The sequence below is a fragment of the Mytilus californianus genome, unplaced genomic scaffold (assembly GCF_021869535.1).
Source record: "Mytilus californianus isolate M0D057914Y unplaced genomic scaffold, xbMytCali1.0.p SCAF_4, whole genome shotgun sequence".
NCBI lineage: Eukaryota > Metazoa > Mollusca > Bivalvia > Mytilida > Mytilidae > Mytilus > Mytilus californianus.
The window spans coordinates 26,411,778-26,428,126 of NW_026262690.1; the positions used below are offsets into that span (position 1 = coordinate 26,411,778).

Consider the following 16,349-nt stretch of genomic DNA (forward strand, 5'->3'; position numbering starts at 1 on the left):
AATATTATAATAAATCGAGAGAAAGTATAAATGGCAATAAATGTTCAGCTAAGTAAGATTTACAAATACGTCAACATGATCAAAATAGTCAATTTACCCCTTGAGGAGTTATTGCCCATAAAACTTTTTTTTTTTTTACATTATTTGTGAAAGTCTAGTTAATTTTTCAAAAACCTTCTTCTCTGAAACTACTTGGCCAAATACTTAAAAACTTTAATTGAATGTTCCTTAGGGTATCTAGTTTATAGATTGTATTCGGGGATTGATCCATGCAAAAACATGGCGGCCGTTTCTCAAAATAGAACATAGGGGTCAAATGAAGTTTTTGGCTTTCATCTCAAAAACTAAAGAAGTAAGAACAAATCTGACATAGATGAAAGTGTGAAACAGGTTTAGATATACATGTCAAGTAATCTTCATACATAGGACAACTCATTGTTGGGTTACTGTCCAGAAATAGTTAATTTTTAGGAAATTTTACAGTTTTGGGTTATGTATTATCTTTAATATTATTATAGAAAGAGAGAAAGTGTAAATGACAAAATTGTTCAGCAAAGTAAGATCTACAAATAAGTCAAATGCCTGAAACTGAAATTACAGGTGAGCGATATCAGGCTCTCATGAGCCTCTTGTCTCATAATGTACACACTACTTTATCCTAAATTGGCCATAATGATTTTTGTCTCGCCTGCGATGAAAGTCGCATACAGATTACAATCCAGTGGCGGCAGTGTAAATTATTTGTATTAAGCCTTCTATTCCAGAGGGTAGAAGGCTTCATACTTTGTATGCAGATGCCTTATGTTACGAAATTTTCTGTCCATCATATGTCCATTGTCTGTGACCTGATTTTCATGATTCAGTGACTGCTTGAAGAAAAATTTGAGGTTTTTTGTCATGTGAATTTCTCACTTATGATGTGTAATAGGACAACTATATTTTGTATATGGGTTCCTTGCAAGGTCTACATGTCAGTCTGGTAGGTTTCATCTGACCTTAACTTCATTTTCACGGTTCATTGGTTAATGATTAGTTTTTGTGTTTTGGTCTATTTTTCTTATGCTATAAGCAATATGTCAACTGTATTTGATGTGTGGAATGATTGTAAGGTGTACATGTCTGTCTGACAGGTGTCATTTGTCCTTAACCTCATTTTCATGGCTCATTGGTCAATATTAAGTTTTTTTTTGGTTTGGTCTGTTTCTTATATACTATAATCAAAAGGTTAACTATATTTAATGTATGGAATGATTGCAAGGTGTGCATGTCAGTCTGGCTGGTTTTATTTGACCTTGGCCTCATTTTCATGGCTCATTGATAATGTTAAGTTTATGTGATACTTGTAGTAAAATTTTATCTTTAGGACTATCAGCATAAAATCAATCATGGTTTGTTAAAGCAGGCGAGACATATCATTGTGTGCACTCTTGTTTATTATAATCTCCTGGTATCCTGCATCTTTTATGAGCAAACTATAATACTCAAATTATTGTTTAAATCAAAGTTAAGTTTAGTGTCTTCTTCGGGGTATGTGTCCCAGTTATAAAGACTGGCTGAAAAAAAAACTATAAAAAAAATGTGGCAGAAATATTTTCAGATAAATGGATTGAAGGACAGACTGACTGATAGACAAAGTGAATGCACTATAGCTCCTACTCTTAGAGTAAGGGTATAATATTTTCAAAGTACTATAGCCCCCACTCCTACAGTGGATCTTACCAGGATGCAAAATGAAAATCTATCAATGCTTTGTGCATACAAGTATCTTATTTAAATAGTTATTTACCTGTATATGTTTTTTGGGAGGTTTTGTTTGTTTGTTTGTTTTTCTTGGGGGGTTGGCATACAATGTACTTAAAAAAATAAGTTTATTTATATTTTTAGTCTGGAGAAAAGTTGCAAAAGATCAATGAGATAGTATATAAAGCTAAAGGAACTACACCAAAGAGTCACAAAAGACTTAGATTTGAACAACTGCCTGATGAAAGTGCTCTAAAGTAAGTAAGACAGACTTTCTAAAGTTCACAGCATCATAAATCAGTGGAAATTATGCATTTGGTTGGGTATTTAAAGTTGATTATGAAATCTATTTACATTTGATATTCTACATATATACTTACTAAAATCTTAATTCTCTAGAAAAGTGACATAAGGATTTACATAAATATATTTCACTCATGTAATTCACTGTAAATAACAGAGTTCAACATTAGAGGCACTATGACATATTTTATTTCAATAATAAGGAGAAATTTTTGTGTTGTGGTTCACTTCTCAACAACTCATGATGTTATATCTATGATATATCATTTATTAAGGATCTTTAAATATTCCATGATACATCAAATACAACTAGCCCACTAAGACCTTTATTGTCTCCCGCCCAACGCTTTGCAGGGGGACATAGAAATATCGGGCATCCATCCATTAGTCTGTCCGTCCAGTCTTGTTACCGCTCTCACGTGTACAATTCTTGCCAGATTTTTATGAAACTTGTATCATAGGTTTCTATCAGCAATTTCTTGGACGAGTTCGAAAATCAGTGCTGATCAATAATTTTTGAAAGAGTTGTGCCCCTTAGAAATGTTGATTATGTGGAAAATGGCATTGTTAGTGCTCTCATGTGTACAATTCTTGCCAGAATTTTATGAAACATGTATCATAGGTTTATATCAGCAATGTCTTTGACACTTTGGAAAATAAGTGCTGATCAAATATTTTTAAAGAGTTATGCCCTTTGGAAATATATTAAAATGATAACGGAAATCGCATTACATTTGCTTTGAAGCCTACATTTCTTTAAGATATATATAAAAAGTTTTAAAGAACAAAAAAAAAAGTAGTTATTGCCCTTGTACTTTGGAAAGATAAAATATGTGCAACGCAGGGGACATTGGAACTCTGTTCTTTTATTTTACCCATGGATAACAGGTATTAATTAGGGCCCCACGGAATGGTGGGTCGCCCTATAGTGATCAGTCTGTCCGTCCGTCCGTAACAAATTGTGTCCGCTCTCTATCTAGAGAACTGTTATAATTTCATACTTTATACTTGACATGTATATTAACCAACACCAAAGGGTGTGTCATAATGTTTGTACAATTTCCTAGGTCAAAGGTCAAGGTCAAAAACTTTGGTTTCAGTTGACAACCTCATGTCCTATGGTAAAGATCGTGTCCGCTCTATATCTTGAGAACCATTATGATTTCAAAGTTTATACTTGACATGTATATTAATCAACACCAGAGGGTGTGTCATAATGTATGTACAACTTCCTAGGTCAAAAGTCAAGGTCAAAAACTTTGGTTTCAGTTGACAACCCCATGTCCTATGGTAAAGATGGAAATTTTTTACTACACGTTATTCACAGCGGGGCCCACAGAGATGGCTTCCATCTCAATAATGTGTAATTAGATTAGATATGTGTCAATTTCTCATGATCCATTGTTTATTATTCAGTATTTTAATACTCCATTCCTTTTACATTTAATAATACAATTCAGTTAAATTTGTTTCACTGTGACCCACAAATTATACTTCACTGATTTTAGTTAGGATTAACATCCACATCCTAGAAATCTGTGATGGTATTTCAATATTTCACCACTACATCCATGGACTTGAAAATAATCATAACGTTACTTCTTTTACATGTGTACTTTCTACATTTGTGAAAAAATGTTGATAATTAGTGGTAAATTATTCTATTAAATGATATTTTTCAGTGGCTCAAATGACGTTCCTGATCCTATTGTTATAAAGAAGTCGAAAATGTCCTCCAAAGTGTTGACTTTCAGTTCACAAGAAGGAAAGTAAGTATTATATTGTGACATGTGTCCACTTAGCAAGAAGAAAAGTAAGTGTATTGTGACATTTGTCTGCTTAGCAAGAAGAAAAGTAAGTATATTGTGACATTTGTCTGCTTAGCAAGAAGAAAAGTAGGTATATTGTGACATTTGTCTGCTTAGCAAGAAGGAAAGTAAGTATATTGTGACATTTGTCTGCTTAGACTTCTCTTTTCAGGCAGTAAAACTTTTGGAGATTTTATAGAATATGCAGTCACATGTTGAGGTTACATTTTTAAAATCAGTTCTTTTGCAATTTGGAATAGAGGAGGCCCTACTGGACCACAACGACAGGACAAAATTTTCACATTCATATATAACATAACTTTTCCAGCAGTAGGTCATTTTATTTGTCCATTTGTCCTGTTTGCTGAAGTAATTTGTTAAGAGATTTTACATTTCTTTTTATGACCTTTGATTTGCTGAAAAAAATTGGTTATTGATTAATCCAACGAAACTAAGTGTTTACAAATTTGAGCTGTATTTTAACCTAGAAAATACATTCTTAGCTTTATCTTTGTCATCAAGAGGAACATGCCAGTTGGTGTCACTTTTTGTTTTTTAAAGACAGTGCCTTAATACCTTTCATGGTATCAGGCAATAGACATTTTGTTTCTACGTGTAGGGTAAATATGTCACCATTGAAATCCCGAAAAGTGGAATTCTTTCTCCTTCTATTTGTGATAATCTGTGTTTTTTATAGTAATTCATTGACATTGTGAAGTAAAGAACGGTGTTTTGTAAGTTTTCAAAATTTTTGATAAGAGTTGCATTATTTTTATATTACATACATGATGTAACAAAAATATGGTAGCATCATGCTTTCTCAGATATAGACGTAGAAAATCAAAAACAATAATTGGTGACCTGGCATGGTCTTTTCTTGGATTTATACTCGGAATTATTTAATTTTTTGCTCGGAATAATTTTTTGAAGAAAAACGATTTCCTTTGAAGTGGACACTTAGAGATGTATCATTATAACTCAATGTTTATCTCAAAAACATTGAGTTATTAAACTCAATGTGAATAACCACTAATGGTGAAAACTAAAATTTACCCTAAATATTCAATTGCACTTTGTTGAATATAAAGCAAAAAATCAATTTGTTTGTAGAAAAAGTCAATCCTAAGTTGCTCTGTAGACGGTAAAATTTTATATTAAAAGATATTTGTGCGTTAATATAGGTACTCATACAATAATATGTTCTTTGGAAATGCAATGTAGAATTATCATTTCCATGCCATAATAATTGAAAAATGTCTAAATATCTGATGTTGTTAGCCTTTCCTGAAAAGTAATATGTTTGATTATAATCAATCCTGGCTATACGATCATAAATCCTGTAGGTAACTGCCTTTTCAGCACATTCACCCTTTGATTGGAAGATTACTGGGAAATTTTTGAAAATTCAGCTGGGCCCTGTTTTACAAAGTACACAAAGACATACATGTATGTAGCATACACACACACACATCCTATCATTGCTTTCTTAATTGGTACGTAAGAGTTGGTAATTAAAAAAATCTACATATTGGTTAGTATCATACTTGTTATATGTATGTCAGTTAAATGTTAATGTATGTCTTATATGTTTGTCAGTCAGATGTAAATGTATGTCAGTCAGATGTTATATGTATTTCAGTCAGATGTTATATTTATGTCAGTCAGATGTTAATGCATGTCAGTCAGATGTTATATGTATGTCAGTCAGATGTTAATGCATGTCAGTCAGATGTTATATGTATGTCAGTCAGATGTTACATGTATGTCAGTCAGATGTTATATGTATGTCAGTCAGATGTTAATGCATGTCAGTCAGATGTTATATGTATGTCAGTCAGATGTTATATGTATGTCAGTCAGATATTATATGCATGTCAGTTAGATGTTATATGTATGTCAGTCAGATGTTAATGTATGTCAGTCAGATGTTATATATATGTCAGTCAGATGTTATATGTTTGTCAGTCAGATGTTAATGTATGTCAGTCAGATGTTAATGCATGTCAGTCAGATGTTATATGTATGTCAGTCAGATGTTAATGCATGTCAGTCAGATGTTATATGTTTGTCAGTCAGATGTTAATGTATGTCAGTCAGATGTTATATGTATGTCAGTCAGATGTTATATGTATGTCAGTCAGATATTATATGCATGTCAGTTAGATGTTATATGTATGTCAGTCAGATGTTATATGTATGTCAGTCAAATGTTAATGTATGTCTTATATGTATGTCAGTCAGATGTTATATATATGTCAGTCAGATGTTATATGTATGTCAGTCAGATGTTGTATGTATGTCAGTCAGATGTTATATGTATGTCAGTCAGATGTTATATGTATGTCAGTCAGATGTTATATGTATGTCAGTCAAATGTTAATGTATGTCTTATATGTATGTCAGTCAGATGTTAATGTATGTCAGTCAGGTGTTAATGTATGTGAATCAGATGTTATATGTATGTCAGTCAGATGTTATATGTTTGTCAGTCAGATGTTAATGTATGTCAGTCAGATGTTGATGCATGTCAGTCAGATGTTATATGTATATCAGTCAGATGTTATATGTATGTCAGTCAGATATTATATGTTTGTCAGTCAGATGTTAATGTATGTCAGTCAGATGTTAATGCATGTCAGTCAGATGTTATATGTATGTCAGTCAGATGTTATATGTATGTCAGTCAGATATTAATGTTTGTCAGTCAGATGTTATATATATGTCAGTCAGATGTTATATGTATGTCAGTCAGATATTATATGTATGTCAGTCAGATGTTACATGTATGTCAGTCAGATGTTATATGTATGTCAGTCAAATGTTAATGTATGTCTTATATGTATGTCAGTCAGATATTAATGTATGTCAGTCAGATGTTATATGTATGTCAGTCAGATGTTATATGTATGTCAGTCAGATATTAATGTATGTCAGTCAGATGTTATATATATGTCAGTCAGATGTTATATGTATGTCAGTCAGATATTATATGTATGTCAGTCAGATGTTACATGTATGTCAGTCAGATGTTATATGTATGTCAGTCAAATGTTAATGTATGTCTTATATGTATGTCAGTCAGATATTAATGTATGTCAGTCAGATGTTATATGTATGTCAGTCAGATGTTACATGTATGTCAGTCAGATGTTACATGTATGTCAGTCAGATGTTATATGTATGTCAGTCAGATATTATATGTATGTCAGTCAGATGTTATATGTATGTCAGTCAAATGTTAATGTATGTCTTATATGTATGTCAGTTAGATGTTAATGTATGTCAGTCAGATGTTAATGTATGTCAATCAGATGTTATATGTATGTCAGTCAGATGTTATATGTTTGTCAGTCAGATTTTAATGTATGTCAGTCAGATGTTGATGCATGTCAGTCAGATGTTATATGTATGTCAGTCAGATGTTATATGTATGTCATTCAGATATTATATGTTTGTCAGTCAGATGTTAATGTATGTCAGTCAGATGTTAATGCATGTCAGTCAGATGTTATATGTATATCAGTCAGATGTTATATGTATGTCAGTCAGATATTATATATATATCATTCAGATGTTATATGTATGTCAGTCAGATATTATATGTTTGTCAGTCAGATGTTAATGTATGTCAGTCAGATGTTAATGCATGTCAGTCAGATGTTATATGTATGTCAGTCAGATGTTATATGTATGTCAGTCAGATATTAATGTATGTCAGTCAGATGTTATATATATGTCAGTCAGATGTTATATGTTTGTCAGTCAGATGTTAATGTATGTCAGTCAGATGTTAATGCATGTCAGTCAGATGTTATATGTATGTCAGTCAGATGTTAATGCATGTCAGTCAGATGTTATATGTTTGTCAGTCAGATGTTAATGTATGTCAGTCAGATGTTATATGTATGTCAGTCAGATGTTATATGTATGTCAGTCAGATGTTATATGTATGTCAGTCAGATATTAATGTATGTTCATAAATGGAAATATATTTATGTTCTTTTTTTTATACCCATTGTGTTATATTTTTTTTTCTGGGTTACTTGAGAAATGTTTTTTTTTTTTTAACAACATAATCAAATATTTATTTCAATTATTGGCTTGTTACAATATCCTTCAGGAGTCCAAGCGAAATGAAAAAATAATGTGTTTTTCTTTTTTTTTAGGGATAAATCAACTAAAGAACAGAGTTGAGGAATGCTTGATATTATTTACAAAATAGATGATCTCAATTTTAATGTTGCAATATAATTTTATACATTTGGACTTAACTTAATATAGTTAAGAAAATTTGATATGATTTCAAATGGAGATAAAGATGGGCATTATGTTCGAAGGACTTCACCTGCTCAGGAGGCTCTAGATGGAGGAAACACTTTAATAACAATTAGGATGCGATAGTGAAATCTTGTAATTAAAGCTTTAAATCAACAAAGGGAGGACACATTTAATAAAATACTATACACATGCTGTTGAAGGAGATTAAACCGTAACTTTAAATGAGAAAAGGGAGGACTTAGTTAAGGGACTACAATACACATGTGGCGGAGGATTGGTGCTCTGTTGTAATCTGAATTTAAAATTGTATCTGCTAATTATTTCTAATTTCTTGCAATTGTAAAAAAACATTAATTGAATCTTAATCAAAATTGATTACAAGACTTTTGTTAGCAAACGCTAAATGCATTTTTAAAATGATGTCAGTGTTGAAATACCTATGAAGCTCATGGAATGGAAACATTAAAGATTTTTAGAGATTACTATATATAGCTACTGAACTAATCAATTTTATATGCACTCTTGTGAGAGCTGTTCCAGAAATGAATGAAAGGAGTTATCAGAGGAACTTTTTGATGAATGTGGATGTACCATATATATATATATAGTATCAACTGTTTTTCTGTGAATCGGACCACAACTCGTAGATAAGTTTGCCATGACCAAGAAAAGTTTTATCAAAATTACATAGGTTGCAGAAAGCGGTCTATCTGTTCTGCTTACAATTAGGAACATAAGTAGATCAGATTCAATTCAAGATATTGCCTTAATTTTTTGCATTGTTTAATACAAACCACCAGCATCGATTAGATTTTATGTTCCTTCTGATGCTCCCCTATTCTTGCACACAGAATGGTCTTGAGTTTTTAAATGATATTTATATATTTATATACATACATAAAATGTATTAAAGAATCATGTTTATGTTAAAGCCCAGTGATGATTAATGTTTGTTAAGACTGTGTCAGTTTTATGTTTCTTATAGTGATTGGTGTCAAATACATCACTTTGGAAGAGCCCTCCTATATTGCTGTACAGTTGTGTGTATTTGTTCTTCAAATATAAAGATTATGTAATTATAATGTTATATTCTCTATATGTTTCTTTTTGTATTCTTTCATTTCAAGACTTTTAATATTCATTGATAAATAGTGGTAGAGGAAAATATATTTTTCTTCAGTTTTAAATTGTTGGTTAAAATATCCATTTTATTGTTTTATAGCAATTTTAAAAGATAAAATCTTAGTTCTGTTCTTTGTATGTGAATCACATTAAAACAAATGTTGAGGAAATTAATAACAAGATTCTTGTGTTGTCAGCCAAATGTTTTGTTTTGTTTTTGTTTCATAGACATGATACTGATTGCATATAACTATAAAAGTGGATTATAGAATGTCTAATTGTTAAAAAGTTGGGAGAAGTAAAATAAATATTTTGGATGCTCTGATAAATTTTAAGAATGTCTACTGTGGTTTTTACTTTTTTCATGAGATGTTGATAATATTACATTGTTAAGTTTACATTGTTAAACTGACTTTATTAAAATGATATTATATGGAAGTTATTATTTTGCCTCTCTTTAAATAAAAGAAATGCACCTCTTTTTTTCCTACACAGATATATAACATTTTTAGCTACCTGGCCCAAAGGGCCAAGTGAGCTTTTCTCATCACTTGGCGTCCGTCGTCGTCTGTTAACTTTTAAAAAAATCTTCTCCTCTGAAACTATTAGGCCAAATTTAACCAAACATGGCCACAATCATCATTGGGGTATCTAGTTTAAAAAATGTGTCCGATGATCCCGCCCGCCAATCAAGATAGCAGATATGGCTAAAAATAGAACATAGGGTAAAATGCAGTTTTTGGTTTATATCTCTGAAACTAAAGCATTTAGAGCAAATCTGACACCGGGGAAAAAATGTTCATCAGGTTAAGATCTATCTGCCCTGAAATTTTCAGATGAATCAGACAACCCTTTGTTGGGTTTCTGCCCCTGAATTAGTAATTTTAAGGGAATTTTGCAGTTTTTGGTTATTATCTTGAATATTATTATAGATGGATATAAATTGTAAACAGCAATAATGTTCGGCAAAGTAAGAATTACAGATAAGTTAACGATTACCAAAATTGTCAATTGACCCCTTAAGGAGTTATTGCCCTTTATAGTCAATTTTTAACAATTTTTCGTAAATTTTTATAATCTTTTACAAAAATCTTCTCCTCTGAAACTACTGGGCCAAATAGAATCGAACTTGGCCACAATCATCACTAGGGTATTTAGTTTAAAAAATGTGATGACCCTGCCTGCCAACAAAAATGGCGGACGTGGCTGTAAATAGAACATATGGGGTAAAATGCAACTTTTGTCAATTATTCTGATTACCATTATAAATAGAGGAAATCTGAAACGGGTAAAATTGTTCAGAATGTTGAGCTCTACCATTTGTCGATATACATCAAAACTGTCAGACGATTTCCTGTAGGAGTGACAAATTTTACAACTTTTTTTTTTTCATTTTTGCCTATTATCTTGAAAACTATAATAGATAGAGAGAAACTTTAAATTGCAAAAATGATCAGGACAAGTCATACAAATAAGTCCTAAGTTGACTCCTTATTAGAGTTATTGACCTTTGATGACGATTTGTACAATTTTTTTTGCGTTTTTGTCTTATATGGGTCATTTTAAAAAAATGTCGAATTTTCAGTACACCCATGCTAAAATGTGTATTTCTAATGGAAATTTCAGTTGTAATGGTTTAAATGAAAGCTTGTCGGATTTATGATTCAGAACATCGATAATAAACACGATTTACATCTATTTTGATAAGATTAAAATGTATTTAAGTCCGATTTTGGGGGTATTTGTGTGCGTACAGTGTCAGAAAAACACATTGCAAATGATTTTTTCCCGATTTTCTGATCGCCTTGATATCTGCAAAAGGGACTTTTTAAGGATGTTAATAATTACTCTAACTAAAAATCGTAGCTTCTTAATCATTATATGTAACATATTATCTACAAACTAAATTCAATCAGCGTACGGGAGGTTCATGTCCATCCTGTTACCGCTACTTAAATCAGCCGTGATATTGTTCTCCCTATGAATATCGAATCAGTCAATGTTGATTTCAAGAGTTCAAAGTTACCTTTACATTTAAAACACCACGTTTCTTGTACGACAGTGTAGAGAAAAGAAATTTTAAGACATTTAGTGAAAAAAAATAGAGGGTACTTTTTTTCATGTCTTTGCTGTTACCAACAATTTTGATTAATTACACCAACAGTATACTTGTAAAAAGTGCAATATCGTGTTGGAAATCAAATTCACAACAGAAAACCATAATCACTTCACCAAAGGGAGTAGTCATTTCACAACAGCATTCAAAAATGAAGAGATTTGTCTATCCTGTTATGTCTATCCTGTTACTATGGTTGCTATGGTTACAGTAACAGGATAGACAATTGTAGACAGAAACGTCGTTAAATAAATTATCTTAACATATAGTTGCAAAACGAATGAAATATTTCGATGTTTGAACTCATCTTAAAGTTATAACGTCTTATTCTTCCCAATTAAGCATTTGCAGGTGCAATACTGATATCGGTAACAGGATAGACAAAAAGGTAACAGGATAGACTTTTATATAGTGACATATCATAAACGTACGTTCCTGTTACCAATGAAATAAAGAGAAAAGTAAACTAACTTGTGAAGAATTTACTTGATGTTGGGTTTATTTGAAAGAGAGAAAAAAAAGCCGAACAATATGAATTGCTATCTTAGACTTGCATTACTGGTGGTAATTTTTACAACCTTTGAAAACCAATTTTTAGAGGCATTTTTCAGTACAACCTGGAAAATTGGCAAATAATCTACTATTTTACAGAATGAATATATATAGAAGTTTATTCTCTTGAAAACCATCTATTTGGCTACGTAAAACAAGCTTAACATTTTATCTAAACCTTTTCTTAATAACCCAAAATTTCTTTTGAAAATGGTAACAGGAGAGACAAAATATTGTACCACCTATCAAAAAATGTTTCAAGATATTCTTGTATGACATTATTAAGATTGCATCTTTTAACATGTTGTTCTTTAAGTACTGTTTGTTTTGATTTGCTTATGTAGAGGGTTGTTTGAATAAGTAACTTTGAATAAATTTTTCAATTTCAAAATTCGACATTTTTTGAAAATGACCCATATCTTAAAACTTATGATAGTAAGAAAGAAACTTAAATAAACAAAAATGATCAGCAAGACAAAATCTACAATTAAGACAAATGGCAGGAAATGTCTGAAGACTCCTTATTGGAATTATTGCCCTTTAATGATGATTTTTACCATTTTTTTTGCGTTTTGCCTTATATGTTAAAAATTATAATAGATAGATAGAAACTTAAATAATCAAAATTGATAAGCAAGACAAGACCTACTAACAAGTCAAATTTTGCCGATATAATTAGTAGACTGTTACTCTTTATAGGAGTTATTGCCCTTATTTACCCTCTTTTGTGTTTGGAGCAAAAGCTAAATAAGATAGAGAAGAAACTAAACAGACTTCAATGATCAGCAACATAAGATAAAAAAAAAAAACGGAGATTTTTGTTTTTAATTCTATTCTCGTCTACAATGTTGGAGAGTGTCCTTTGTTGAATATGCATATAGACCAAGTGAGCGACACAGAGCCTCTAGTTATGAGAGTGAATGGTGTGTGTTTTGTCAGAAGTTGAGTATTTATTATGTGCATCACTTTAAGGTGGTACCTAACACTACAGGGAGATAACTCTGTAAAAATCAACTTAACGTTTTTATCATGTTGTATTGTTAAGGAAATATTAAGCTTCTCAATGATCAAAATTAGTGTTTGTCAAACTGCTATATAACCAGTGAAATTTTTCTGATAAAGTGTTTGGTTCAAATTATTTGAAATTTTTATATTTTTGTCAAAGGGTCAAAGTAAACATTTTGTCAAAATTTTAGGAATATTAAACAAGCCAAATTAATATTAGTCAAGGTGTTGGGTACCACCTTAAAGGTTCTCCGCATGATTTTAGCATTTGGACTGCTTGTTGGTAGCATGTTCCTCTGAGTGGTTTAACCCTGGACTACGTCAAACTCAGGACATATGTAATTGCTGCTTTTCTTGCCAAGGATGCAACATTTAGGAGTTGGACCATAGACTGGTCAGCTCAGAGTCAGAATAATGTATCCAGACAAGGTTATGTGGACAACAATTACTCAATGAGTTAGTATGTAGTACAAAGCAGAATTCATACTCCATGCATTTGTTCATAGGACTTTGTGATCAGGTACCTTTTTAACAATTGATGTGCCAACATTGACTTAAACAATGACATTACTTTACTATATGTATGGTATTAATCCTTCTTATTGAACAAATTAACATTGTGGATAAGTACATATTCCAACTGAAACCATGGTCCTGTCAAACTCTGCATGAATATGATTATTGAATGATTGTAAGGTGTCAATGTCTGTCTGGCAGGTTTCCCTTGAACTTGATCACATTTTCATCTTTAATTTGTCAATATTAAACTGTCATACTGATATCCCTTTCTCAGATACTATAACCAATAGTCCAACTATATATTGTTTTATTGAATGATTGTAAGGTGCACATGTTTTTCTGTTAGGGTTCATCTTCATTTTCATGATTCATTGGTCAATGTTAAGTTTTGTTATTGAGTCTGGTCCTCAGATACTATAAGCAATAGGTCAGCTATATATTTTTTTGTATATAATGATTGTAAGGTGCACATGCGTGTCTGGTAGGGTTCATCTGCATTTTCATGATTCATTGGTCAATGATAGGTTTTGTTATTAAGTCTATTCTTTAGATACTGTAATAGATCAGCTATATATGGTGTATAGAATGATTGTTAGGTGCCCCTCTTACAAGGTTCATTTGACTTTGACCTCATTTTCATGGATCATTGATAAGGTGAAGTCTATGTAAGACCTGTAGTTGATCTTAAAGACTGGCCACACATTTCAGTCTGTACTCTTGTTTTGTAAAAACATTTTCTATCAAAGTAGAAACATTTACTATAACATTTATTCCATAAGGACAATGTTATTCATTGATTTTCATGGTCTGTGGTCATCATTGTAAACTTTTTCAAAAATCTTTTCCTCGGAAACAACAGGACCAATTTCAACCAATTTAGTTTAAAACTAATGATTCATAAGGTAGATATTACATTGTAAAGTTTGTGTTTTTTCCCCTGCCAATCAACCAACATTGCTGCCATGGCTGAAAACAACATTAGGGTAAAATGCATTTATTTTCATATCTTGAAAACCATATTAGATAGAAAAAATCTGACAAGTTCAACAATGCTCAGAATGTCCTTTTTCCTCTAATATTATCAGGTTACCCCTATAATTGTGATTTTTGACTAATTTAGAAGTTTTTAACTATTATCTTGAAAACTATAATAGACGAGTATAAACCATGATCAGTTATATATAGATTCTACCACTACATTGAGTGTCATACGATATTTATGCACTAGAGACAGTTAAATATTTTAAATTTAACTGTCGAGAGAGGAGAAATACCGTAATGCACGAGATTTGGTGGAAGAATCTATGTCTCTAATGATTTTTGAATGATAAGCAGACAAAATTCCGATGATCTGCAAAAAGATGTGTTCTTTCATGGTTGCCTTTTTTCGTGACTGTCGTCACAATAGGAAATTCAGAGGAAAGCAAGAAAATTTGATGTCATAATTGAATTTGACGGTGACCAATGAAGAACCAAAATCAAACAAACCACATGTTGGTTACATAAAAATAATCAACGAGTCAGGAAAAGGATAAATCAGTTAAGAATTAGAGAAACAAGATATACAAAATACTGTATTATCAAAACAATTAAATTACTTCTTGTAGTAGTTATTGCCCTTTAATGACAATTTTGACAATTTTTTGAGTTTTTGCCTATTATTTCAAAAAATATAATAGAAAGGTACAAACTCAAATCAGCACTACAAGATCTACAAAAATTCCAATATGACAGAAACCACTGGATGAATCCCTATAGGAATTTTTACCCTTAAATAATGAATTTTGTCTCACCTTAGCTGTATCAAAAAGTAAGACTTAGGCATGATGTTTCCGTTGGCGTAAACAATGTATTAGTTTGTGACTAGGTCAGTTTAAGGGGAACCATTAGTGGTTGATCAATGACTTTTTGTATGTAGATGTATTAGCGTTGGCACATCTCATTTGCATGGAGATTATTTGGCATCACCCTGAAGTCATGGTCTATTGACTGAAACTTTTGCTTACTTTACATGTATTAGTTTGTAATTGGGTCAGTTTAAGAGGAATCACTAACATTAAGTCAATGATATTCGGTATGCAGTTGTATTAGCATTTGCAAGTCTCTTTTTCCATGGCGATTATATAGCCCCAACCCCTCATCATGGTTCATTGACTATGAAACTTTTATATTGTTTACAGGTGAAAGTTTGTGTTTTGGTTACAGGGCCGTTGGAAGGTTTTCTAAAGAGGGGATGTTGGAGGGGCTCTCCCCTCCCACAGTTTAGATTTTTTTTGAAAATGAGTAAGCCAATTTCAGGGTTATATGCGTTTAAGAACGTCAAATACATGAATATCCATACTCTCCAACACGCTTTAAAACGGTTATTTGGCTGAAATTTACTTGAGGAAAACGTATAAACCATAGATCGCACTGAAGGTACTATTTATTTCAATATATTATTGGCTTAAATCAATATATTAACAGTGGTAACGTTCAAAGTCAACTTTACAATTTCATTCATATGATGACAGATTCTATAAATAATAACAAAGATGATCTCTCAAACTGTATCATAGGTGTCCTATTCTGTGGCAGCATGATCACGGTAACCCGTGGAAGTGCTCATCCGTGCCTGAAAATTATTATTATATTTTTTTTTGTTTTAAAGAGGGGTGCAATGGCACCCGACGCACCCCACTTCAGAAGGCCTTGGGTTAGACATATCTCTGTGGCAATAATCTATTGACAATTTATTCTACTTTTTGTCTATTATTTCAATTTATGACAGGTGGGAGACTCAGGCTTGTTTTAATTACAATGATAATGATGTGTGTAACAACATAGTAAAATTCGACAGAAATCAACTGGTGGACATGCCAATATACATGGAATATTACTAGTGAAAGTAAGACCACTAAAATATG

At 31.7% G+C, this 16,349-nt stretch overlaps 1 protein-coding gene across 1 annotated transcript in view; it reads left to right on the top strand.

Moving 5' to 3' along the window:
• LOC127737811 (retinoblastoma-associated protein-like) overlaps positions 1 to 9,689 on the top strand; it is a 56,320-nt gene extending 46,631 nt beyond the window's left edge. The window contains exons 25-27 of the mRNA XM_052248745.1: positions 1,885 to 1,997; positions 3,726 to 3,812; positions 8,018 to 9,689. Coding sequence (XP_052104705.1) covers positions 1,885 to 1,997; positions 3,726 to 3,812; positions 8,018 to 8,045 — 228 coding nt within the window. The 3' untranslated portion in view covers positions 8,046 to 9,689. The remainder of the gene's footprint in view (positions 1 to 1,884; positions 1,998 to 3,725; positions 3,813 to 8,017) is intronic.
• The last annotated feature ends 6,660 nt before the right edge of the window (positions 9,690 to 16,349 follow it).